Source organism: Rhinopithecus bieti, unplaced genomic scaffold, assembly GCF_001698545.2.
Source record: "Rhinopithecus bieti isolate Rb0 unplaced genomic scaffold, ASM169854v2 scaffold_24996, whole genome shotgun sequence".
NCBI lineage: Eukaryota > Metazoa > Chordata > Mammalia > Primates > Cercopithecidae > Rhinopithecus > Rhinopithecus bieti.
In genome coordinates, this window is record NW_016811678.1 from 927,176 (window position 1) to 954,384 (window position 27,209).

At 37.5% G+C, this 27,209-nt stretch overlaps 1 protein-coding gene across 1 annotated transcript in view; it reads left to right on the forward strand.

Annotated features, from left to right (window-relative positions):
- The window catches only part of LOC108543845 (S-adenosyl-L-methionine-dependent tRNA 4-demethylwyosine synthase-like), a 127,637-nt gene that overhangs the window by 41,444 nt on the left and 58,984 nt on the right, over positions 1-27,209 (forward strand). The window contains exon 3 of the mRNA XM_017894650.1: positions 24,269-24,379. Coding sequence (XP_017750139.1) covers positions 24,269-24,379 — 111 coding nt within the window. The remainder of the gene's footprint in view (positions 1-24,268; positions 24,380-27,209) is intronic.

The window sequence follows — 27,209 nt, forward strand, 5'->3', positions numbered from 1 at the left end:
GCCTCCCAGAGTGCTGGAATTACAGGCGTGAGCCACTGCACCTGGCCTGCCGAGAATTTTATCATGAATAGATGTTGGCTTTTGTCAAATGCTTTTCATTGTCAATTGATATGATCATATGATTTTTCTGTACTAACCTGGCAATGGGTGATATTGAGTGAATTTTGAATGTTGAACCAGCCTTGCATACCTGGAATAAATCCCAACTGGTCAGCAGGTATATTATTATTTTTATACACTATTAGATTCAATTGCTAATACTTTGTTGAGGATTTTTCTGTCTGTGTTCATGAGAGATACTGTTCTCTAATTTCCCTTTTGAAGAAATGCCTTTATCTGGTTTTGGTATTAGGGCAATCCTAACCTCATAGAATGAAATGGGAAGTGTTCACTCTGCTTTTATTTCCTGGAAGAGATTGTGGTGTATTGGTATCATTTCTTTCCTAAATGTTTGGTAGAATTCATCTATGTACCCATCTGGGCCTGGTGTTTGCTGTTGTGGAAGGTTATTAATTCTCGATTCATTTTCTTTAATATAGATAGGCCTATTCAGATTTTTTTCTTGTGTGTGTTTTGGTAATTTGTCTTCAAGGAATCTGTTCATTTCATGTATGTTATCAAATTTGCAGGTGTGGTGTCTGCAGTATTCCCTTTATTTAATTGTCCATGAGATCAGTAGTCATGATCCCTCTTTTCATTTTTGACATTGGTAGTTTGTGTCTTCTCTCCATTTTTCTTGGTTAGTCTGGCTAGAACTTTGTTAATTTAATTTAATTTTTTCCAGAACCAAATTTTTGTTTTGTTGATTATTCTCTTTTGGTTTTCTCCTACTGATTTTATTGATTTCTGCTATGACTTTTATCATTTCTTTTCCTCTGCTTGCTTTAGCTTAAATTGCTCTTCTTTTTCTACTTTCCTAAAATGAAGGCTTCAGTTACTGATTTTTTTCACTTAGTAATATATCATGATCCTTTGTCTAAGTATTATATTACCTCAAGTTTAAATTGCTGCATAGTTATTTATTAATTGGTTTTGTCATGATTTTCTTAACCCATCTACTATTAAATAGCACTGCAAAAATTTATATACACCTTTGCACATATTGCTGATCATTAAATTCCGGAAGGGAAATTCCAGGGATAGGAAGCTACAGTTAAAAAGGTTTAAGAGATATTTCCAAATTTGCCCTTTAGTAAGATTGTATCTCATGGTCTTGTCATTTTTGCACATTCTTACATGATGAAGTACAATTCCAGATGTTAATATTTCATCATTATCAGCTTTATAAACAGTGACATATATATGTCTGATTTTTGATGTTAATGTTTTATGGTATACTGTATCACTAAGGTATATAAAAAGTATACAGCTTGATGACTTTCTATAAGGTCAATTGACTGGGTAACTAGCACCCTAAAAGCATTTTTCCTGTTCATTCCCTGTCATCCCCCACTTTCAAAGGTAGCCACTATTCTGAATCATTCAATATACTCTTTTATTTTGTGTAGCTTCTTTAGTAGCATTGTCTGTCATTTAGCCAGGTTGTATGTAGTAATACTTAATTTTTTTCATCGCTTTGAAGAATTCCATTGTAACAATGTCACAAAAATTTTTAAGTTGAGCCAGAGGTGGTAGCTAGTGCCTGTAGTCTTATGGGGAGGCTGAGATGGGAGAATCTCTTGAGCCCAGGAGGCTGAGGCTGCAGTGAACTGTGATTGCACCACTGCACTCCAGCCTGAGCCACAGAGCAAGACCCTATCTCTTAAATAATTAATTAAAATTGTTTCTAATTTGTGTCTATTATGAACATTACAACTCTGAATATTTTTATTACATGTGTCTATTATTTTAATATGTGTTTAATTATTTGTGATATTGAAATAATTTATGTTATTTTTATTAACCATTTCTATTTTTTTTTGAAGTATCTGTTTTGGTTCTTTGCCAGTTTTTTGAGATATTTGTGATTTTTTATGACTTGCAAACATGTTTTATTAAGGACTTAAGGACATATACATATACATATATATACACACATTTATCTATATATTTTTTAATTTTTTAATTTTTTTGAGCTGGAGTGTCACTCTGTTGCCCAGGCTGGAGTTCAGTGACATGATTTTGGCTCACTGCCGCCTCTGCCTCCTGGGTTCAAGCAATTCTCCTGCCTCAGCCTCCTGAGTAGCTGGGATTACAGGTGCTCGCCACCGTGCCCAGCTAATTTTTGTATTTTTAGTAGAGATGGGGTTTCACCATGTTGACTGGGCTGGTTTCGAACTACTGACCTCAAGTGGTCCGCCCACCTTGCCCTCCCAAAGTGTTGGGATTATAGGTGTGAACCACTGCATCCGGCCTCTCTATTTCTTTTTTAAGGTATGATAAGACACAGGGATATTTCACCTTCCCCAAATGGATAAATGATTGAACCAGCATCGTTTGTTGGATAATTCATTTTCTACCTCCATGATTTGTAATGGTTGCCTCTCATAACTAAGTTTCCATATGTGCATGGATCTATTTCTGAGCTTTCTACTGTGTTATATTGGTTAGTTTTTCTCTCTTGTCACGTGACCTCACTAAGTTAGCATAGCTGTATAGTAAGCCTTGTTTTCTACCATAAAAGACATGTTATGTTCTTCAAAATTGTTTTTTTTCCAAAATGGTGTTGCCTGTTCTTAGCCTTTAATTACATTTTCATATTTATTTTAGAATCAGTTTTTGTTTTCACACACGTACAACTTTGGGATATTGATTAGAATGCATTGAATTTGTAGGTTAATTTGGAAAAGTTGCCATCTTATGAAGCCATGTCTTCTGTTTATTTTAAAGTTGCCTGTCCTGTCACTTTAATTTTCTTTCACTAAAGCTTATGTTCTAATTGTAGATTAGGTTGGCTCTCTTTCTGAAATGTTAGATTACCATGTATCTTTTGGAATTCTGGTTTGCAGGCTTATCTTGAGTAGGTGTTATTTTTGCGTGCATATGTGCTCTAACAGGCAGCTAGGTCCAATTCCTGGCCAGGAGGTTGTTACATTGTATGTTTTAACTAGCTTTATTTGATTTTCATTTTTTATCTATGTTGCAGTGGGGATGGCTCAGGAGATGAATTTGTAGCTCTTATTTGACCATATATCCATTATGTATATATGTTATTTAATAAATAATGCACATTAGATAAAGAAGGATTTTGGATGGAAGGCATTATTTTTGTATAATAAGTGTGGTCTACTCTTCTTTCTGGGCTCACCTTCCTGTCATTCCAGATTCACTTTCTTATGTGTCAGACATAAAGTAGAATGCTGTACCTCCAGGCACATCTTGTCACTAATAAGCTTTCCAGGGAGGAAACTTCATAGGCTTACTTCACGGACTAAGTCACCTTCTAATGAGTCTGGTTTTTGTTTTTGTTGTTTTGCAAGACCAAACTTCAGTACAGGGAGGTTAACTGATGGGTTAAAAACATTCTGGGCCAGGTGCGGTGGCTCACGCCTATAATCCCAGCACTTTGGGAGGCCGAGATGGGCAGATCAGGAGGTCAGGAGATTGAGACCATCCTGGCTAACACAGTGAAACCCCGTCTTTATTAGTACAAAAAAAAAAAAATTAGCCGGGCATGGTGGTGGGCTCCTGTAGTCCCAGCTATTTAGGAGGCTGAGGCAGGAGGATGGCGTGAACACGGCAGGCAGAGCTCACAGTGAGCTGAGATTGCGCCACTGCACTCCAGCCTGGGCAACAGAGCAAGACTCTGTCTCCAAAAAAAAAAAGACCATTCTGAACATCCCTGGACTGGACTGTAGAGTTTTTACATTTGAATGATTAATTCCCCAGGAAGGGAGTATTTACTATAATATTTGGGACTTTGGGAACTTGTAGATTGGTACAAGTAATATTTCTGGAGAAATAGACCTGCTCTAGGGCTTTGATTTTAGAGATGTATAGTTTGGGGCTGCTCTATATTCCTTTAAAATTTACTTTGTCTCAGTCGTTTTGTGAAGCATAATTTGGCTGTCTTAAATATCCTTCTCATACCCTGTCTTCTGCACCCATGGGGTCCAGTTGTTTCTATTTATTTGTATTTGCTGCAGGAGTGATGGATAGACTTTGTGTGCAGGAACATTGCTAGAGATTTTACTTTTGTCAGTATCCTCGGACATCCAAGTCAGTAGGTTGCTTGAAGTCATGGAAGTCTGCGATGACATCCTGGTTTAGGCAATAACATGATCTTCTGCTGATTGATTTTTATGACATTGTTTTTCTGACTTCTGTTTACTCTTCTGTAGATAAGGCACCTCTCTTGTTCATCTTGTGGGGGTGGTTTTAGATTTTTTCAGAAAGCTCTTCTCCCAGATGTAAAGTATATAGAGTAGCCCTTAGGATTTTATAGTTGCATCTTTCTTTCTATAGAAACCTTACCACTTATTTATTCTCTTTCAGCTATTTTGTCTTCAGCTCTTTTCATTTTGTGTTCCTTACTAGTCATTCTTTCTTTGAGTATTCTCATTTCTTTGTCCTTTTCCATACAGTTCCCATGTTGTAAATTTCCGTGTTCTGGTTCTCAGGGCACAGGTCATTTTCATACTATGGACTGTCCTGTTCAAAATGTCAATAAGCACCCCCTTCTAATTTCTCCCAACCTCCAAAGGATGAAGAAACACTGCTCCATACTACTCATTTGATTTTCCCAAAGTGTAAATACTACTTCTTTTTAAATGTTTGTAGCCTCTTGTGGGAATTTTATTTCTGCCGTTACATGGTTACTTTGCTTACACTCCCTCTTTTTCACATTCTGCTGCCAGTGCTCTGAGCCTCTTCTTTGTGCATCTTGCACTTCTCTGCTTTCTTGCGCTCGTATCTTCTTGTGGTTTCACCCTCTGCTTACTCCTTCTCACAGGTGATATCTTCCTAACCAAGTTGCTGGGTGGATGTCAAGCTCTGTTTTTCTGTTTCCTGTTGTAAGTAACCTGTAGAGTACATGACTCTTCAAACTCTGGCCACAGTGTCCTACATTTCAGTTGATGTCACTGTCTTCTTAGGTTCTACTGAACTCAAGGCAAGTCTTTTCTACTCTCTACCAAATTTCTGATCTTTAAGCAGGAGAATTTGTTCTGTTTTGTTTTGTTTTTCCTGAGACAGAGTCTCACTGTGTCGCTCAGGCTGGAGTGCAGTGGTGCGATCTCAGCTCTCTGCAACCTCCGCCTCCTGGATTCAAGTGATTCTCATACCTCAGCCTCCCGAGTAGCTGGGATTATAGGCATGTGCCACCATGCCCAGCTAATTTTTGTATTTTTAGTAGAGATGAGGTTTCACCATGTTGGCCAGGCTGGTCTCGAACTCCTGACCTCAGTTGATCCGCCCACCTCGGTCCCCCAAAGTGCTGGGATTATAGGTGTAAGCCACCATGCCTGGCCGAGCAGGAGAGTTTTAAGTATCTACTATAATGGATAGCGGAGATCAGGCATATCAAGAGATTGTTAAACCCAACCAATCTCATCTTAAGAATCAATACTATTAAAAAGTGTGTGTGTATACATGTTTTCTGATCTCAAAACTTTTGTTGTATTTCCTTCTAAGCCTTATTTTTTTTTGGTGTAGATATATTATTAATGCTGTATTGCATGTATAATTTTGTTTTCAGCTTTTAAAAAATTCATCATTGTAACATAAAAATTACCCCTTAAAGCCAGGAGCGGTGGCTCACACCTGTAATCCCAGCACTTTGGGAGGCTGAGGCGGGTGGTTCGCTTGAGGTGAGGAGTTCGAGACCAGGCTGGGCAACATAGCGAAACATCGCTATTTTAAAAATACACAAAAAAATTAGCTGGATGTGATCGCATGTGCCTGTAGTTCCAGCTACTCGGGAGGCTGAGGTGAGAGGATGACTTAGCCTGGGAAGTCGAGGCTGCAGTGAGCTGTGATGACACCATGGCATTCCAGCCTGGGCAACAGAGCAAAACTGTCTCAAAAAAAGAAAAAAAAAAGTTACTGCTTGTTAACAAATACTCCTCTAAAACAGGTATTCTTAATGGGAACGAGGTACAAAAAGAAAGTTTCCCTCTCTTTCTGAGAGTCACATCTAGATTGAATCCTGCTATTGTTAGGAGGATGTTCCTCACATATGTTGGGGTTCGTGACCATTGTTCTGAAATAGTGTGAGCTAAAGGGTGATATCATAAATCATCTAGCCATTCCTAGGGATTGAACCTGTTGTCGTCATCTGGAGTTTGTAATGTCTCATTATTATAAAGCTAGAATAAGCATGCTTACTCATCAGTCTTCCTTCATAATTTTGTCATGTCCATAAGCTACATTTTTAGAAATGCAATTACTAGGGCAACAGATTTGAATATTTTTCAGATTCTTTAATCATCTTGCCATGTTACTTTTCTAAACGTTGGTACTGAATTACACTCCCACCATCAATGAACAAATATGCCTGTCGTGCGAAACTCTAGGCAGCATTGAATATTGCTGTTTAAAAAAAAAATCTTTGCCAGTTTGATAAGCCCAAATAGTACCTCATTGCTGCTTCAACTGCATTTCTTTGATTACTAGTAAGTCAGTACCATATTTTAGGAGACCATTTTATCTTGTTTTGACAGAGCCTCAACTAGAGTATGTCTTGAATTGCAACTGTCAAGATAAATCATTGAAATTAAGAGCTGTAGTCCTGGGTTATAATAACCTCATCCAGTCTATGTAGCTCTGAAAGCTGCCTAATTAGAAGCAACAGAACTCTAACTCATGACTGTATATTTTTAAACTTTTATTGTGGATTTTATAGTACTCAAGAGGAGAGAGAATAATATAACCAATTCCTTGTAACCATCATCTTAGCTTTGACAACCATTAGCATTCTGGAGTTCTGGCTTTGTCTGTCTTCCCAGTTTGGGTGGTAGGGAAGGCATTGGAATATTTAAAATCTAATAACAGACATAATATCATTTTATCCATGAATACTTCTGTATACAACATATAAAGACTTTTTAGGGCCAGGTGTGGTGGCTCATACCTGTAATCCCAGCACTCTGGGAGGCCGATGCAGGCAGATCACTTTAGCTCAGGTATTTGAGACCAGCCTGGGCAACATAGCAAAACCTCATTTCTACAAAAAAAATTATAAAAATTAACCAGGTGTGGTGGCACACACCTGTAGTCCCAGCTAGTTGGGGGGCTGAGGCAGGAGGATCACTTGAGCCAGGGAGGTGAAGGCTGCAGTGAGCCAAGATCGTGCCACTGCACTCCAGCCTGGGTGACAGAGTGAGACCCTGTCTCAAAAATAAAATAAAATAAAGACTTTTTAGGCCAGGCACAGTGGCTTATGCCTGTAATCCCAACACTTTGGGAGGCCAAGGTGGGCAGATCGCTTGAGGCCAGGAGTTTGAGAGCAGCTTGGCGATATAGTGACACCCCATCTCTTCAAAACAATTAAAAATAAAAAAATAAGCTGGACATGGTGGTGTGCACCTGTAATCCCAGCTCCTCAGGAGGCTGAGGTAGAATCTTTTGAGGATCCCAGGAGTTTGACTTCCAGGTACAGTGAGCTGTGATTGTGCCACTGCACTCCAGCCTGTGTGACAGATCGTAACCCTGTCTCTCAACAAAAAACAAACAAAAAGACTAAAAAATTTGAATGCCTCCTCCCAATACCTTATATATAATATATGATTTATTTTAATAAATATATATATTTATGTTATATATGTATATATTATAATATAATATGTATATTATATATAATATAATAAATATAATATATAATATATTATATACAATATATATACATGGTGCAGTGGCACACACCTGTAGTCTGTATATAATTTTTATATAGGCTTTTTAATTAAAGTATAACATACACACAGAAAAGGGCACAGATCTTACGTGAACTGCTAGATGAATTACTACAAAATGAACACAGCCAGCAAATAGCTCAAGAAATAGAATGNGGCAAGTTAGTTAACCTCTCTAGGCCTACATATTATATATATATAAATATAATAAATATAATATATAATATATTATATACAATATATATACATGGTGCAGTGGCACACACCTGTAGTCTGTATATAATTTTATATAGGCTTTTAATTAAAGTATAACATACACACAGAAAAGGGCACAGATCTTACGTGAACTGCTAGATGAATTACTACAAAATGAACACAGCCAGCAAATAGCTCAAGAAATAGAATGTTAATAGCACCTTCAGAGTTCTCTCCTGGCCATTAGCCCCTCCGCTCTCTAAAAATAATTGCTATTTTGATTGCTAACACCATAAGGTAGCTTTGCCTGGTTTTGAACGTTGTGGAATCCTCACAGTTTAAATTCTTTTGTGGATATATGTGTTTTTTCTTTAGGTCTGTTTGTTAGATTCCTCCATGATGTGTACAGCTGTAATTCATCCATTTTCATTGCTTTATGTCAATATATGAGTATGCCACGATTTATTCCTTCCCCTATTGAAGGATATTCACATTGCATCCTGTTTAGGGCTGTGGTGAATAATTGCACTAATAACCTTTCTGTACATGTTTTTTGATACACACGTGGAGTAACTGATGTTCACTATGTATCTGGGAGTGGAAGTGCTGCCTCATTGGGTGTGCTGCATTCAGTCATCATTAGTGGATAGGGCCAGACAATCTCAAGGCCATGTAAGAACATTCAAGGCTTTGGTCAATGTTTCTTTTGCATTGTCTTTTTCTTATTGATTTATAGGATTTTTAAATGTCTTCTAGATAGGAGTAAATGTCCCTTTTTGCTCTATGTCTTCTCTCTCCATTGCCTCATGACTTTTGATAAGAAGTAGCCAATTTCAATGTAGTCCGTTTATCAGGTGTCCTTATCTGGTGCGTGCATTTTATCCTGTTTAAGAAAGTCATGAAGAGAGTTTCTTATGTAATTTCCTAGACATTGTGTTGTTTTTCCTTACTTTTGCATTTTAAAGTCTATAATTTTTTTAAAGTCATTAAAGTGGGGACTTTTTCCCCCCTGCAATAGGTATCCATTTGACTCAGTGCTATTTATTTTTTAAAAAAACAATCCTTCCCTGCCCTGTTCTATGGTGTCAGTTTTGTCATAAATTAAGTATCCTTACATGTTTGGGTCTGTTTTTTTTTTTTTTTAATTTATTTATATTTATTGATTGGTTGAGATGGAGTCTCACTCTGTCGCCCAGGCTTGAGTGCAGTAGCACGATCTCAGTTCACTGCAACCTCTGCCTCCTGGGTTCAAGCGATTCTCCTGCCTCAGCCTCCCGAGTAGCTGGGATTACAGGTGCTCACCACCATGCCTAGCTCATTTTTGTATTTTTAGTAGAGATGGGTTTCACCATCTTGGCCAGGCTGGTCTCAAACTCCTGACCTCGTGATCTATGCACCTCAGCCTCCTAAAGTGTTGGGATTATAGGTGTGGGCCCCAGCCCCCTGCCTACTGTTTTTTTTTTTTTTTTTTTTTTTGTAAATACTCCACCATACTGAAGAGATTTCCTCTTATTGCTAGCTTTATGTGACTATTATCAATGGCTATTGGGTTTTCATCATATCTTTTTTTGCATCTATTGAGATTATACGATTTCCTTTATTCTGCTAATATGGTGAATTGCATTGATTTTCAAAAACAAACCAAATTCTATTCACACAATAAACTCATCTTGGTCACTATGCATTATCTTTTTTATGTATCATGGGATTCTTTTGTATATTATTATTTAAAAGATGTTTCCATTTCTGTTCATGAGAGATGCGAACTGTCATTTTCTTTCTTCTAATGATTTTAAGTTTTAATATCAGTATTATGGTGACTTCATAAAATGAGTAAGAGGAATAGGCCCTCTTTTTCTTTTCTCTGGAAGAGTTTAATATTTCAGATCAAACACCATAAATAATTATGGGACCATTTTGATTTTCTGTTTATCAATTTTATTAAGTTGTATTTTCTTTAGGACTTCGTACATTTCATTTAAAATTTCAAAATGACTTTGTGTAAATGCCCATAATATTCTGTCATCTCTATACTTTCTGTAGGACCTGTACTGTTGTCCCCCTCTTCATTCCTAGTAATAGTATACATATTTTTATTTCTTATTTTTTTTTCTTTTTTTCTTTTAAGATGGAGTCTGGCTCTGTTGCTCAGGCTGGAGTGCAATGTTGCGATTTTGGCTCACTGCCACCTTGGCCTCCCAGGTTCAAGTGGTTCTCTTGCCTCAGCCTCCCGAGTAGCTGAGACTACAGGTGTGCAACACCATGCCTGGTTAATTTTTGTATTTTTAGTAAAGACAAGGTTTCACAATGTTGGTCAGGCTGGTCTCAAACTCCTGACCTTAGGTGATCTGCCCAACTCGGCCTCCCAAACTGCTGGGATTACAGGCGTGAGCACTGTGGCTGGCCTATTTCTTATTCTTTCCATTAATTTGTCACTCTTGTTAAATTTTTCTGTAAGTAATTTTTGGAATACTTGCCATCCTTATTTTATGGCATTTCTTCTATTAATTTCTGTTCTTTTATTTCCTTTTTTCTTATATTATTGTTTACTTTTTAACATCTTACACATATTAAATTATAGATATTCATCCTTTCCATTTTAAAATTAAGAAATAATTTACATAGCGTAAAAATTACTTTTTAAAGTATATAGTTCAGTGACTTTTAGTTTATTTACAAAACAGTGTGACCATGTGGATTATCTAATTTCAGAACTTCCAATAGTGTCTTGCTTCTTACAGTTAGTATAATGTTTTCCAAGTTAGTGCATGTTATAGCATGAATCAGAACTTCATCTTTTTTTTTTTTTTTTTTTGAGACGGAGTCTCGCTCTGTTCCCCAGCAGTCTGGAGTGCAGTGGCGTGATCTCGGCTCACTGCAACTTCTGTCTCCCGGGTTCAAGTGATTCTCCTGCCTCCTGAGTAGCTGGGACTATAGGCACCCTCCACCACACCCAGCCAATTTTTGTATTTTTATTAGAGATGGAGTTTCATCATATTGGCCAGGCTGGTCTCGAACTCCTGACCTTGTGGTCCACCTGCCTCGGCCTCCCAAAGTGCTGGGATTACAGACGTGAGCCATTGTGCCCAGCCTAGAACTTCATCTTTTTTGCTGAATACTATTCTCTTGGATGGATATATACTACATTTTCTTTATCCATTCTTCAGCTGATGGATGTTGGCATTGTTTCCAGCTTTTGGCTGTTACGAGTAATACTGTTGGGAATATTCACATACAGGTTTTAGTGTGAATGTATGTTTCAGTTCTCTCAGGTATACACTTATGAGTAAAATTGCTGGGTCATATAGTAATTCTATCTTTAACTTTTTCAGGAGCTGCCAACTTGAAGCACAAAAAGTTTTAACTAGGAAAAGTCCAGTGTATCTTTTTTACCTCCTTCTGTTGCTTATGTTTTTGGTGTCATATTTAATTGCCTAATGCAAGGTGACAAAGATTTGCCTTAGGTTTTCTTCCGAGAGTTTTATTGTTTTAGCTCTTTGGGCAGTTTTGAGTTAATTTTTGTGGACAATGTGAGATGTTCATTTGCCTGTGAATAACTAGTTGTCTCAGTACCATGTGTTGAAAAGACTATTTTTTCCCCATTGAATTGTCTTTGTACCCTTGTCAAAATCAACTGGCCTAAGTGTATGGGTTTTATTTGTGGACTGTCCAGTTCTGTTCCATTGATCTGTACTTTTATCCTTATGGTGGTACCACACAATCTTGATTAACATAGCTTTGAGTACGTTTTGAAATCACAGTGTTTGAATCTTCTAACTTTCTTCTTTTTGAAATTATTTTGGCTTTCTGGGTTCCTATGCATTTCCATATGCATTTGGGGAATCAGCTTTTAAAGCCTGCAAAACAGGCAGCTGGAATTTTAACAGAGATGTAAAAATTTTTATTGCGGTAGCATTCAAGTAACATAAAATGAACTGTTTTAACATGAACAATTAAGTGGCATTTCATACATTTACAGTCTTGTGTGATTATCACCTTTATCTAGTTCCTAAACATTTTTATTACTCCAACATAAAATCCTGTACCCATTAAGCAGTTACTCCCCATACCTCCATAAACGGTTAAAGTCCCTTATAACCACCAATCTATTTTCTGTTTCTATGGATATATCTAGGATTTGTGTAGTATGTGACTTTTTTTCATTCCTGGAATAAATCCCACGGTAATAATGTAAAATATTTTAATATGATGTTGGGTTTGGTTTGGTAGTATTCTGCTGAGAATTTCTACATCATAAGGGATTGGATTATAGTTTTCTTTTCTGGTGATGTCTTTTTCTGGTTTGTTATGAAGATAATGCTGGCCTCCGAGAAGGAGGTGTGAAGTGTTTCCTCTTCTATTTTTTTTGGAAGAATTTGAGAATATTCTTCTTGAAATGTATGGCAGTGAAACCATCTGCTCTTAAGCTTTTATTTGTTGGGAGTTTTTTTGATTGTTCAATCTCTTGACTTGTAGGTCTGTTCTGATTGTCCATTTCTCCTTGAGTCATTTTTGGTAATTTACATATTTCTAAGAATTTGTCCATTTAATTTAGGTTGTCTACTTTTTTTGGTATATAGTTGTTCATAGTATTTTCTCGTAATTCATTTTATTTGTGTGAGGTTAGTAGTATTTATCTCCACTTTCATTTCTGATTTTAGTTATCTCTGTCTTCTTTTTCTTAGTCCAGCTAAAGGTCCGTTTAGTTGATCTTTTCATAGAACATACCTGTGGTTTCTTTGTTCTCCCCAGTAGTTTTTCTGTTCTCTATTTCTTTCACCTCTCTTCTAGCCTTTGTTTTTCTTTCCTAACCCTAACTGTTGGTTTAATTTACTCTTCTTTTGCTAGGTCCTGGAGGAGAGTTAAGTTAATCATGTCGTTCATGTGTCCTGTGCTGTTACTCCTTTGTCTTCAATTGTTAGTTACTGAGAAAGTTCTTTTGTCTTATATTATTGGTTACTGAGAGAGATGTTTACAGATGTGCCATTGTGACTACGGCTATGTTCATTTCTTGTTTTAGTTATGTCAATTGTTACTTCATATTGATGCTATATTGTTAGGTACTAGTACATTGTTATACTAGTTAAGAATTGTTAACATATTTTTGGTGGATTGGCCCTTTTATAATGCCCTTCTCGTCTCACCTTCTCATCTTAAAGTCTGTTTGTCTAATAGTAGTAAAGCAACACTAGTATTTTTTTATGGTCAGTGTTTGCATAGTACAACTTTTTTCTTTTTGTTTTTATTTTCAACCTTTTTTGTATCTTTATATTTAAGTTGTATCTCCACAAGACATTACCATTTTTGTTTCATGCAGTCAGTATTCATGATTTACCCAAAAGTTTTCTCTCTATTCTTTTGTATGTCTCTGCTTCCATCTGAAGGACTTTTTAATAACATGTAATTGGGTTTTTTTTTAAACGTTTGGAAAATCGTTATCTTTTTGAGTGTTTATCGGTTTGCATGAAATATAATAATTGACATATTTAAATTTAAATTTAGCATCTATTTGCATTATTTTTCTCTCTTTTAGCTTTTCTCCATTTTTTTTTTTGCTTTCTTTTGTTTTAACTAAGGAATTTTATTATAAGTTTTCCATTCTGTTGGTTTTTAATATTTATTTTTCTATTATTGTTCTTTTAGTTGTTGCTCTAGTGATTGAAGCAGACATCCTTGACTTATTAAAGTCAATGTAAATTAGCATTTGTATCATTTTATATGTAATAATACTTAGATTACTTAACTCCATTAACTCCCTGTCAACATTTAAGCTATTTTTGTTGTACATTTTACTTTTACATATTTTTTGAACCCCTCAAGACCTTACCATTTTTTTTTTTTTTTTTTTTTTTTTTTGAGATGGAGTCTCACTGTGTTGCCCAGGCTTGAGTGGAGCAGCCCAATCTTAGCTCACTGCAAGCTTCGCCTCCTGAGTTCAAGTGATTCTCCTCCCTTAGCCTCCCAAGTAGCTGGGATTACAGGTGCGCACTACCATGCCTGGCTAATTTTTTTGTATTTTTAGTAGAAACTGGGTTTCACCATGTTGGCCAGACTGGTCTTAAACTCTTGATCTCAGGTGATCCGCTCACCTCGGCCTCCCAGAGTGCTGGGGTTATAGGCATGAGCCACTGTGCCCAGCTAAAACCTTACCATTCTTGTTTCTTACAGTCATTATTCATGATTTAACCACAAATTTTCTCTTCAATCTTTCCTATGTCTCTTCTTCCAGCTGAAGGATTTTTTAAAAACCAACAAGCTGGATGTGGTGGCTCACACCTATAATCCCAGCACTTTGGGAGTTCAAGGTAGGAGAATCACTTGAGTCCAGGAGTTCAAGACCAGCCTGGGCAACATAATGAGACCCTATCTCCACACAAAGTAAAAAAAAATTAACTGGGGATGGTGATGCACCAGTGCACTCCAGCCTGAGTGACAGAGTGAAACCCTGTCTCAAAGAACAAAAAATGTAAAAAAGATTAAAAACAAAATATTATCACTCCTAATACAATTACCAATGCATCTTAATGCATTTCCTGAAAATTCAATTGTGGCTCATTTTCTCTGATAGTTTCCAAAAGAATGTGCTTTTATAACTTTTTTTCGCAGAGTAATATCCAAACAAGATTCTCACATTGTACTTTGTTTATACTTCTTGTAATGTGATTGCTCCAATCCTGTTTCCCTTTCTTGTGTGCCACTTATTTGTGGAAGAAGGTGGGTTATTTGTCATTAGAATTTGCAACATCCCGAATTTGGCTGATTGAGTCCTTTTGGTATCTTTTAATATAGTCTGTGTTTCTTTGTAATTCCTGTAAAATGGTAGTTACAACTAAAGGCTCGATTGACGATATATTCAGTTTTTGGCAAGAATACTTAATAATTGTTGCTGTACTGTTTCCTAATGCATCAGTCAGGTGACACACAACATCTGGTTGTTAAGATTGATTAGTGGATTTTCTACATAAATAATCATGTTATCTCTAAACATAGACAGTTTTATTTCTTTCTTCCAAATATGTTTTCCTTGTATTCCCGTCTTGTCTTACTGCATTGATTAAGACTTCTAGTATCATGTTGGAAAGCAGTGGTGAGAGAAGACATCCTTGCTTTGTTCCTGATATTGGTGGGAAAGCTTCCAGGTTCTTGCCATTAAGTATGATGTTAGCTGTAGGTTTTTTGTAGATAACCTTATTAAGTTGAGAAAATTTTCCTCTCTTTCTAGTTTGCTGAGAGTTTTTATTATGAATGGGTGGTGAATGTTGTTTTACGCTTTTTGGCATCTATTGATATAATCATGTGATTTTTCCTTCCTAATCTTGTTGATGTGATGGATTACATTAACTGATTTTCAAATGTTGAATCAGCCTTACCTACAGATGGGTTGCAGACAAACAACCCATTCTGTTTGCTTACGTACAAATGGCAAATGGGTTTTCTAGGAGTATTGTAGTGGAGAATTGTGAGAAGCTCTATTGCGTAGTGCTGGTCCTGTCTTTTGTTTGATAAGCAAGATGTCTATAGTTAGACTCTTTGGGACATTTGTCACATTAGGACCCCCTTCCCCTCTGTTCTTGGGATATTCTGAACTTACCATTATGCTGCTTATCAGATTAACATTTCTGCATGTCGTTTTTTCCCCATTACAAAATTTTACTCATTTATTATAGAAATTTGGGGCAATACAGGAAAACATAAGAAACCCAAACAGGATAAATAAAACATTTTATGAAATTTTAAAAGCAGACAGAGATAAAGAGAGATTACTTTCAAAAGAGCAACAATAGGCCAGTACTTGATTGCACAACAGAAATGAAAGCACAAACCATGGAGCTTCAAAGGGCTGAAATTTGCCAAGAGCTGCCAATCTAGAAGTCTGTTCCCGATGAAAATATTTTTCCAGAGTGAAGGAGAAAAAAATGTTTTGAAGAAGACAAAATGCCTATTTAGTGTAGGAAATAGGTTAAAAATCAGTAAGATAAATGCATATATTAAGTTAATTGGTACCAACAATGTTTTTTTAAAAAAAGAAAAGAGCAGTAAATTAAACGTAGAGTAAGTACTAGGAAGGAAATAAAAAGAGCAGAAGTTAAGGAAATAAAAAACATTCATAAAATAGGATTATAAAAAAGCAAAAGTTGGTTATTCAAAAAATCTTACACAACTGATGATTACCTGGCAAGTTTAATTAATAAAATGAGAGATGATACAAATAAGTAATGTTAGAAATGAAAATGAAACATCACTATAGATCCTATAGACATTAAAAAGAGAGGAGGATATTTTGAATTACTTTATGCCAATTAATTTGGGAATTTAGATGAAACATACAAATTCCTAGAAAATGAAACTTAAGAAAATTAATACTAGATTAAATGATCTACTTGGATTTATACTTGTTAAGTAAATTGCTTTTTTATAAAACCTCATCCAAAGGAAACTCCAGGCCCAGATGGTTTCACCATTGAATTATATCAGTTCTTGATGATACCAGTCATCAGGAGAACTAACACCAACCCTACATAGCTATTCCAGAGAGGAATAGTAGCTCTCTCCATCTCATTTTATTAGTTCAGAATAACCTTTTTTTTTTTTTGAGATGAATTTCACTCTTGTTGCCCAGGCTGGAGTGCAATGGAGTGATCTCGGCCCACCATGACCTCCGCCTCCCAGGCTCAAGTGATTCTCGTGCCTCAGCCTCCCAAGTAGCTGGGACTATAGGCGTGCACCACCATGCCTGGCTAATTTTGTATTTTTAGTAGAGACAGGATTTCTCCATGTTGGTCAGGCTGGTCTCGAACTCCCAACCTCAGGTGATCCGCCTGCCTCAGCCTCCCAAAGTGCTGGGATTACAGGCATAAGCCACCGCATCTAGCCAGTTCAGAATAATCTTTATACTAAATTCTAAGAAGAATAAGACAAAAGTGATTTTTACTCAGAAGCATAGAAGCAACTATTTTAAAGAAAAGATCAACAAACTAAAGACAGCAGTCTATAAAACCATGAAAATTGGCTTTATTCTAAGAATGCAAGTTTTGTTTAATATGTAAAATCAACCTATTTATAATGTCATAATAAAAGAAATATGGTAGGATAAGCTTAATAGATGCATAAAAAGAATTTGACAGAAATCAATATCTATTTATGGTTAAAATCTTAGAGCAAATGAAGATTAGAAGGAAACTTCCTAATCTGATAAAGATGTTTACCCATAAAAGTCATACTTCATGAGCAAATGTTTAAAACCTTACTGTGCAGAATAAGACACGCATACCCACTGTCTTTATCACCACTTCCATTTAACATGGAATCAATGTCCTGGCTAGTGCTAAAAGACAAGAAAAAGGGGAAAAAGAGGATTGGAAAGGAAGATGTCGTTTTTAGTAAATAAATATGTGCATATACAATCCCTTCCAAAATTTGTAATTATTCACTTTAATAAATGTATTTTACAAGACTGCTATATACACAGTCAGCTTACAAAAATCAGTTATATTTCTGTATACCAGTTATTAAAATATCAGTTAAATATTAGTTAAAAGAGGAAAAATAGAAAAGATACTACCATAACAAAGCATCACAAGTATATTACGTAGGAATAAATCTATGGAAAGAAGTTTTTGACCTTTATATTGAAAACTACAAAATACTATTGAGAGAAAATTTAAAGGACCTAAATAAAGGTAATTATTTTGGCAGACTCAGGGTTGTAAAAGTATCATTTCTCCATACGTCGGTTATATTTAGTTATGGTAGACACTAGCTACATGTGGCCATTGAGTACTTGAAACGTGGCTACCCTGAATTGAGCCGTGCTGTGCATTGGAATTCAAAGACTACACTTGATCTTAGCCAAAAGGCCGAGAAGCGATGGAATTCAAAGGCTTAGTCTGGTAAAAAGAATGTCAGGTATCCCAATATTTAAATAGTGATTGCTTCTTGAGTTGATAATTTTGGGGATATGTTAAGTTAAAATACATTAAAAAAATAATTTCACCTGTGAACTTATATTCCTATTGAACAACACTGGCTTATAGATTCAATGCCGTATCAGGCAGAATCATAAAGGGTTGTATATGTTTGTGGAAATTAATAAGCTGATTCTAAAATGTACATGGATATGCAAAGGGCCAAGAAGAGCCAAGATACTCTTTCAGAAGGATGACATAAGAAAACATGCCCCACTGTAGGGTTTTTCAGTGTTGGCACCATTGACATTTTAGACTGGATAGTTCTTTTTAGGAAAAGGGTTGGGAAGACCGTCCCATGCATTGTAGGATATTCAGCAGCAGCCCTGGCCTTTACCCACTAGATGTCAGTAGCAGCCCCCATTTGTGAAAACCAAAAAATTTTCTCAAGGTGTTGCTAATTGTCTCCTGCGGTGCAGAATCGCTCCTGGTTGAGAACTATCTCTATTGGATATCAAGTCTTAGTATAAAGCAACAGTAATTAAAAGTGAGATATCGAGACAATGAGAAACAGATCAGTGGAACAGAATGGAAAAAACCAGAAGCAGACCCTCACATGCATAGACAATGATTCTATCATATTTATTGCAGTGGACTATCCATATGTTAAATAAGTTTAACCTCGCAACACCACACGCAAAAGTCAGTTGTGGTGGATTTTTGACACAAATGTGAGTGGCAATATGATAAAACTTCTCGAAAAAAATGTAAGAGCTTTTCTTCATGCTCTTGATAGCATGGAATGATCCTTTAAAGAGACACAAGAAACCCTAATATGAAAGAAACACTAATAAGAAAAGAAAGTGGAAATGTATGACAGTTAGGAATTCTTATTGATCAGAAGACATTGTGAAAAAAAGGAAGCCGTAAAGTGGATGAAATTATTTCTAATACATTTGTAACAGAGCTTTTCTTTCCAGAAAATGCAAATAATTTATTGAAAATCAGTTGGAAAAAAGACAGATATTCCAGTAGAGAAATATTCAAGACATTTGAACCAGTACTTCACAAAAACAGAGATACAGATGGCCAGAAAACATATGAACTCAGCTTGCTTACATCACAGGCGATGCAAGGCAAAACAATGCAAAAGTGGTGAAAACTAGCAACTCTTAAGTGTTGTTGAAGATAACCAACCAAAACTCTGGTACGATATGAATCAAAGTGTGGCAAAAAGACTTTGGCAATCAGATTGCTAATATCTGCTAAGGTTGAATGTATTCATATCCCATGACCCAGCATTTCCGTATTTAGGTAGATCCTAGAAAATGTGTGTTCTTGTGCATCAAGAGACAGGTACAGCCAGGCACGGTGGCTCATGCCTGTAATCCTAGCACTTTGGGAGGATTGCTTGAGCCCAAGAGTTTGAGAACAGCCTGGGCAACAAAGTGAGAGCCTGTCTCTACAAAAAAAAAAAAAAAAAGCTAGGGGCAGCAACATGTGCCTGTAGTCTCAGCTACTCAGGAGGCTGAGACAAGAGGATCCCTTGAGCCTGGAAGGTTGAGGCTGCAGTGAGCTGTGCTTATGCCACTGCACTCCAGCCTGAGTGATGGAGCGAGACCCTATCTCAACCCAGGGAAAAAAAAAAAAAAAAAGGAGGTGGGGGAGAGAGAGATGAGTACTGTAGCGCTCAGGGCAGCAGTATTTTTTAAGAAACCCAAAGTAGGGGGTTAAAATTGTTCACTAGTAGTATATTCATACAATGTGGCCATAAAGATGTATCTATGGTTACACATAAGTACCACGCACTCTACTGGGCCACTGGAGCTCCAGTGACATAGAACAGCATGAATGAATCTCGCAAACATCGAATTCAGTGAAAGAAGCCAGACACAAAAGAATATATGTCACAGTAGCATTTTATATAATTTCCTTAAACAGGCAAAACTAAACTCTGGCGTTCAAAGAGATAGCTGCATTGTTTTACAATAGCTAAAACCTGGAAATAATCCAAATGTCTAGGGAATGATTGAATACCTTGTTGTGTATTCATGCAACCCAATACTAGATAATGAAAATGAGCAAACCTAAACATGCAGCAACATGGGTGAATTTTTTTTCATGTGTTTATAGTGTGGAGTGATAGATGCCAGACACAACATAATGTATGATTCCACTGACCTAAATTCCGAACACAGGCAAAAACTAGACTATCATATTAAAGTCAGAATATTAGGTATCAGTCAGGTACAGGGAGTGGATAGTGACTGGGAGGAGCAGAATGGTGTCTGGGTGATGAGCATTTTGTGATAATCCCTGGAGTTATACATTTGTGTTTTGTGTACATTTCTCTTTGTGTGTTTCGTTTCAGTTTTAAAAGATTTAGCAAAGTGAGAGCCTGTTCTGGTTCCTACTGTTGCAATGACAGGTGAGCCCCAAAACTGGGGCTTAGCATTGGAGGGTTTTTGGCTTCATCCAGGAAAGAATTAAAGGGCAAGCCCGTGGCATTAGATGGGAATCTTTTATTGAAAGGTATAGCTCCTTGTCTTATGCTAATGGACAAGAAGGCTATCTTGGGATCACCCTAGTGGCCATCTGCTGGTTCCTGCTGGTTTCTTCACTTCATCCTGTCTGGACCTGTTTTGGTCAGCAGGGTTGTAACCAGAAAACAAGTCCTGCCAGTCTCCCACCTCACTACTGCTTGGGTTCACACCCCAGCTTTGCTGCTCTCCAGCTGTGTAACTTCAGGCAATTTACTTAACAGCTGTCAGCCTCACCTTCATATCTGTAAAGTGAGGATAATAATCCAGTCTATTTTGTGAGATTTGTTGTAAAGATTAGACAAATATTGGAATATTTGCCAAGCTACAAAGTACTTTATAACAACAGCTGGCACATAGTAAGGGCTGAGTAATTACAAACTCCTGCTATTATTTTTATGGTTACCGTTGCCAGTTTATTTGTTCAGATGAATTGTAAACTCTCATTGGAATTACATTATATTTATAAATCTATCATGGCTCTCCATGTAGATGAGTTTTTGTTTAGGTCTCTTAGAAAAGTTTATTTTATTCACTGTCCTGCATGCTATTTCATAATTTTAATCATTATAATATTATATAATATAATATCTATATGTCAACTATTTTTTTTTTGTTTTTTTTGGAGACACAGTCTTGCTCTGTCACCCAGGCTGGAGTGTGTTGGTGCGATCATGGCTCACTGCAACCTCTGCCTCCCAAGCTCAAGCAATCCTCCTGCTTCAGCTATCCCCGGCTATTGTATTTTTTTGTAGTGATGGGGTCTCTTTATGTTGCCCAGGCTGGTCTCGAATTCCTGGCCTCAAGTAATCCTCCAATCTTGGCTTTCCAATGTGCTGGGATTACAGGCATGAGCCACTGCACCCAGCTGAATCAGTAGCCATTTTATAGATGCATTTTATAATTATAAGTAGAATATGCTTTCTCTTGAATTTTGTAATTGCTGATTGCTAGCATGTAATAGCTAATACTTGGTATGATACACTGCTGCCAAGCTTGGTTCTAGATTCCACATGCTAAATGCTACATTCAGGCAGAAACTAAGAACAGAGAGGTAACGATATCTAGTACATGGGTTGGGATTCATTCTGGCCCCAGTGTCCATATTTAACTCACTACTGTATGCTTGGAAAGCTGTTGGTTTTTATATTTTTATTTGGTAACTGGCCTAGTCTCAGTTTTAGTTGATTCTCTTAGGTTTCCAAGAAGCCAGTTATATTATTTACAGTTAATTATTTTTTGTATATCCTCCGGTAATTCTTATCCTGGCCTTGTTGCTTTGATCATAACTTGTAGAAAGGTGTTTTTTAAGAGAGACTAGAAATTCTTCTGTTTGTCCAGCTAAATAGAAATGCATTTATTTATTTGTTTATTTGAGACAGAGTCTCACTGTGTTGCCCAGGCTAGAGTGTAGTGGCACAATCTTGGCTCATTGCAATCTCCATCTCCTGGGTTCAAGCAATTCTCTTGCCTCAGCCTCCCAAGCAGCTGGGATTACGGGTGCCTGCCACCATGCCCAGTTAATTTTTGTATTTTTTAGTAGAGATGGGGTTTCACCATGTTGGCCAGTCTGGCCTTGAACTCCTGACCTCAAGTGAGCCACCCACCTTGGCCTCTCAAAGTGCTGGGATTACAGGCGTGGCCACCACTCCCAGCCCCTCTATTTATTTAGCCACTAAGAATAGTGTTGACTATTGACTGGAGAATGTTGTGGATTTTTTTTTTTTTGATGTTAAGGACGTGTTTTTTTAATTACTGAATTTACCAAATGGCATTTGATTTGCTCATTCTGTTTTGTTTTAAAAGCAGGGATGGCTTTTAAACTATATCAAATACCTTTGGGTATCTATGAAGATGATTGTGTGGTTTTTCTGTGTTGAACTACTAGTATAATGAATTGTATTACTGTATAGCCTAATACTGAATTGTTTTTGCATTCCCAGAATTTTAACAGAATGCTGAATTTTACTTGCTAAAATTTCTCTAATATTTTTACATATATAAGTATGAGTGAGATTGGTCTGCAGTTTTCTACTATTTTTGTTAGCTTTTGGCATTGGAAGAATTATAAGCATGTAGAGGGAATCTGGAAGATTTCTGTCTTTCCTTGCGTGATATACTGCATTTTAGAAGGAACTTTTGAGTATATATGAGTAAATATGCTTGGAAAACATGAATTTCTGGTGTGGCTGCCTAATATTCCTTATTAACAATCTCTTAGTTTTCTTCAATGAAGATTTCAAGTGTTTCTTCTTTTTTTTTATAAATGTTTGAAGTTTTCAAACATAAAGTAACAAAATTGGTATCATTTTGTGCATCCCTTTCATTTTGCTTTTTTTTTTTTTTCTTGAGTATTTTGAGCATTGCTACTTAAGGTGTGGTTTGAGGGTTGGTAGCCTGGATATTACCTGGGCATTTGCTACAGATGCATGTAATCATGTGCATAGAACCACATACATCCCATCACCTTTGCCATAGTCTGTTGGTTATAGGCAAGTCACAGGTTCTGCACCTACCCAAGGGGTAGGTCTCACTTTAGATTTTAAGCCATTCTTATTATTATTTTTATTTGTTTATTTATTTATTTATTTTGAGACAGCGTCTTGCTGTGTCTCAGTACAGTGGCCGTGATCTCAGCTCACTGCAGCCTCCACCTCCCAGGCTCAAATGATTCTCCTGCCTCAGCCTCCCAAGTAGCTGGGATTACAGGTGTGCGTTGCCACGTTTGGCTCATTTTTGTATTTTTAGTAGAGATGGGGTTTCACCATATTGGCCAGGCTGGTTTCAAACTCCTTACCTCCCAAAGTGCTGGGATTACAGGCATGAGCCACCATGCCCAGCCTTAAGCCATTATTAATAATATTGTCCTGAGATTTTTTAATGTCTTTGAATTTTTAATCATTTGTTTTGGGTTCTAAAAGGGAGCTACAAAGTCAGGGTGTAAGCTTTTTAAAGGCTTTAATGCCTATTGTCTAATTACATTTTCAGAAATCTAGCTTGGCACAATGGTGTGCGCCTATAATCCCAGCCCTTTGGAAGCCTCAGGCGTGAGCGCCACTTAAGGCCAAGAGTTCGAGACCAGCCTGAATAACATAGCACAACCCCATCTCTGAGAAATTTTTCAAGCTTAGCCAGGCATGATGACGTGTGCCTGTAGTCCTAGCTACTTGGGAAGCTGAGGCAGGAGGATCACTTGAGTCCAGGGGATTGAGGCTGTGGTGACTTAAGATTGCACCACTGTACTCCAGCCTGGAGCACAGAGTGAGACCCTGTCTCTAAAAAAATAAAGAAGAAAAGAAAGAAAGCCAGTCCCTCTTGTGGTTATATGGCACACAAATGGCAACATTGACAATCCATCCATGTGCCTTTTCTGCCAGTAAGAAATGCCAAGAGATCATTAAATAATGAGGGAGTAGGAAAGAAGACAGGACTTATTAACAATTCTTGTCACTAACAACTTGGGTGATTATTACCTGAAGGCCTAGAGGATATTTGAATTAATTTTTTGTAGCCCAACACTGTTTGGTCAGTTTACCATTCCTTACTAAATATAGTTCAGTGTGTCTGTGTCAAAAAAGCTTTGGGTGCCTGGCATAGCCTTAAATGCTATGGGGGAGAGAATATATATGTCAGTATCAGTTGTGCCTTCCATAAGGCATGTTAGAATCATAGTGTTTATTTTTGTTTCATCTTTCCTCAAAATACAGCTTCAGTTTACAAAAGTTCATGATGAGTTTTGCCCGTCCTGGGTTCCCTGGGTTGAAGAAGCTTGAGAAACCCTCTAGGTTAAAAGATGATGTCCGCCAAGATAACAACGAAGTTGGCTTTTCCTTTGTTTTAGCAACAACGAACTGTCTACAGACTGACGCTTGTGAAAGCATGGAACGTGGACGAGCTCCAGGCCTACGCGCAGCTCGTGTTTCTGGGGAATCCTGACTTCATTGAAGTGAAGGTAAGCCCCTGCTCGCTCTGGTGGCCGTGGTGGAGTGACAAAGAATCGTGGTGCTTCGTTGGCCATGATGGAGTTAACACCTTGTAAAACTCTAGAGGTCCCAGGAATTTTATTGATGTATTCATTTCATGGTCGATATTCATCAAGAACTTGGCATTGTTCTAGGCCTTAGGGATAATAGCCGTTAAGAAGACCAAGCTCTTGCTCTTATAAAGCTAGTGCTTTAGTGGGAGGATGGACAGTCGACACAAAATGAGTCATTAAAAACCATGTAGTGACATGAATATGCTGAGAAATAAAATAGTGTGGTGGTGAGTAATTGGTTGGCTTTTACATAAACTTTTATTTCAGACATATACGGAAGTAGAGAGATTGGTCTAATGAACCCCCATCCACCCATCACTCACCTTCAAAAATGATCAACTCAGGATCCCACCCATTTTCTCTGCTCTTAGCCCAGATTATTTTAAAGCAAACTACCAAAATTAAATCATTTACCCACAATTATTTCAGCATATATTCCCAAAAGATACCTGCTCTTATTTTATTTACTTTATTTTGTTTTATTTATTTTATTTTAGTTATGCTATGTTATGTGTTGTGTTGTGTTATGTTATGTGTTGTGTTATGTTATGTTATGTTATGTTATGTTATGTTATGTTATGTTATGTTATGTTATGTTATTTTGAGGCAGGGACTTGCTCTGTCACCCAGACTGGAGTACAGTGCTGTGATCGTAGCTCACTGCGCCTCCAACTCTTGGGCTCCAGCAATCCTCCTGCCTCAGCCTCCTGAGTAGCTGGGACTAGAGGTGCACACCACTGTGCCTGGCTCTTTTTTTATTTTTTTGTAAAGAGAAGGTCTCACTGTTTTGCCCAGTCTGGTCTCAAACTCCTGGCCTCAAGCGACCCTCCTGCCTCGGCCTCTCAAAGTGCTGGGATTATAGGTGTGAGCCACTGTGCCCGGCTGATGTGTATTCTTTTGAAACAGTTATTCAGAGTGCTGGGCTCATACCCAAAAATTTTCGACTAAAATATTTAATTTCCTCTTCCATGGGTTTTTTTATCCTCTTAGAAATCACTTTGCTATAGAAAATGGATCATGCATCTTGGCTGATGCCCTATGTTTATATTTTAGATTCTGTTGATTGCATGTTCCTGTGCTTCCTGTATTTCCTGTGGATCGATGCCTATAGTTAGATCAAGAGAAGATTGATTACATTCAGGAGTACGTGTGTGTGGGTTTGTTTTATATTTCAGGAATATTTCACTGGTGGTCTTGTATACTCCAATCAGGAGTCATATAATGTCTGCTTGCCTCTCATATTTTTGTAAGTGTTTCTTTGGGGTAGATTCCTATGAGTGTAATCCTGGGTCAAAGGGTAAATGCATATATTATTTTACTAGATATGGTGGTTGACTGTTCTAGAGAAGCTTTTCTGAGATGACTATTTTATTTTATTTTATTTTATTTTATTGTTTTTTGAGATGGAGTCTTGCTCTGTCACCCAGGCTGGAGTGCAGTGGCACAATCTTGGCTCACTGCAACCTCCGCCTCCTGGGTTCAAGCGATTCTCCTCCCTCAGCCTCCCAAGTAGGTGGTGCTACAGCTGCCCACTACCACACCTGGCTAAGTTTTCTATTTTTAGTAGAGACGGGGTTTCACCATGTTGGCCAGGCTGGTCTCGAATTCCTGACCTTGAGTTATCCACCCACCTCAACCTCCCGAAGTGCTGAGATTACAGGGATTAGTGCTGAGATTACAGGGATTAGAGCTACCGCACTGGGCCTGAGATGGCATTTTAAAAATTGATACGTAAGTGGTCAGCAGAAGCCTGGGGTAAGGGCATTCCGGGCAGGTGGTGGTAGTCCTCAGAGGTCCTGTGCTATCCTAGTAGAGCAGCTAAGGTTGGCAGTGGCACAGGATGAATCAGAGCAGTGGGCCGGGGCAGCTTTTAGGAGGCCTTTCAAGCAAAGATAGGGGATTGGCTTTTAAACTAAGTTTGATGGTAAGCTTTTTAAATATAGGTGCACTGGGAAAGGGTGTGAAGCTGGGGAGAGATGCAATCTGATTTGTGATTTTAAAAGATCACCCCACTGTTGCAGCATGGCTTGGTTATAGAGGGCAGTAGAGTAGGCAGAACAGTCACGAACTTAATGGTTAGTCCAAGCAAGAGATGGTTTGGGAAAGGTCAGTGGGACTAGGGCTGGAGAGCAGTGGGTGCATTTAGGATTCGTTTTGGAAGCAGAACAAATGAAACTTTTTGCTAGATTATAGGTATGAGCTGAAAGAAAAAAGAATCAAGAATAGCACCTGGGTTTTTGGCTTAAGCCATTGCGTGGATGGTGAAACTGTTTGCTGAGATACAGGAAACCAGGAGGGAAAAGGGGACATATTTGAGGAGCAATTTTGAGCTCCCTGTTGGCCACGTTAAATTTGAGGTATCTGTTAAATATCCGAGTAAAAGTTTAAATAGATCTTAGGTTTTATAAGCTCAAAATTTCAGGGATAAGATAGGACTAGAAATAATGATTGGAAGTAATGGCTTTTTTGGGCAACTAAGAGTCCACAAGACAAGAGAAGTGATGAGAAAATGTACCCTGTCAGGGAAAGCCAGTTCTGCTCATTTCCTTTTATGGCTTTGAAACTGAACGCTCTCTGTGTCATATCAGAGGTTTTATTTATTTATTTATTTATTTATTTTTATTATACTTTAAGTTCTAGGGTACATGTGCATAACGTGCAGGTTTGTTACATATGTATACTTGTGCCATGTTGGTGTGCTGCACCCATCAACTCGTCAGCACCCATCAATTCATCATTTATATCA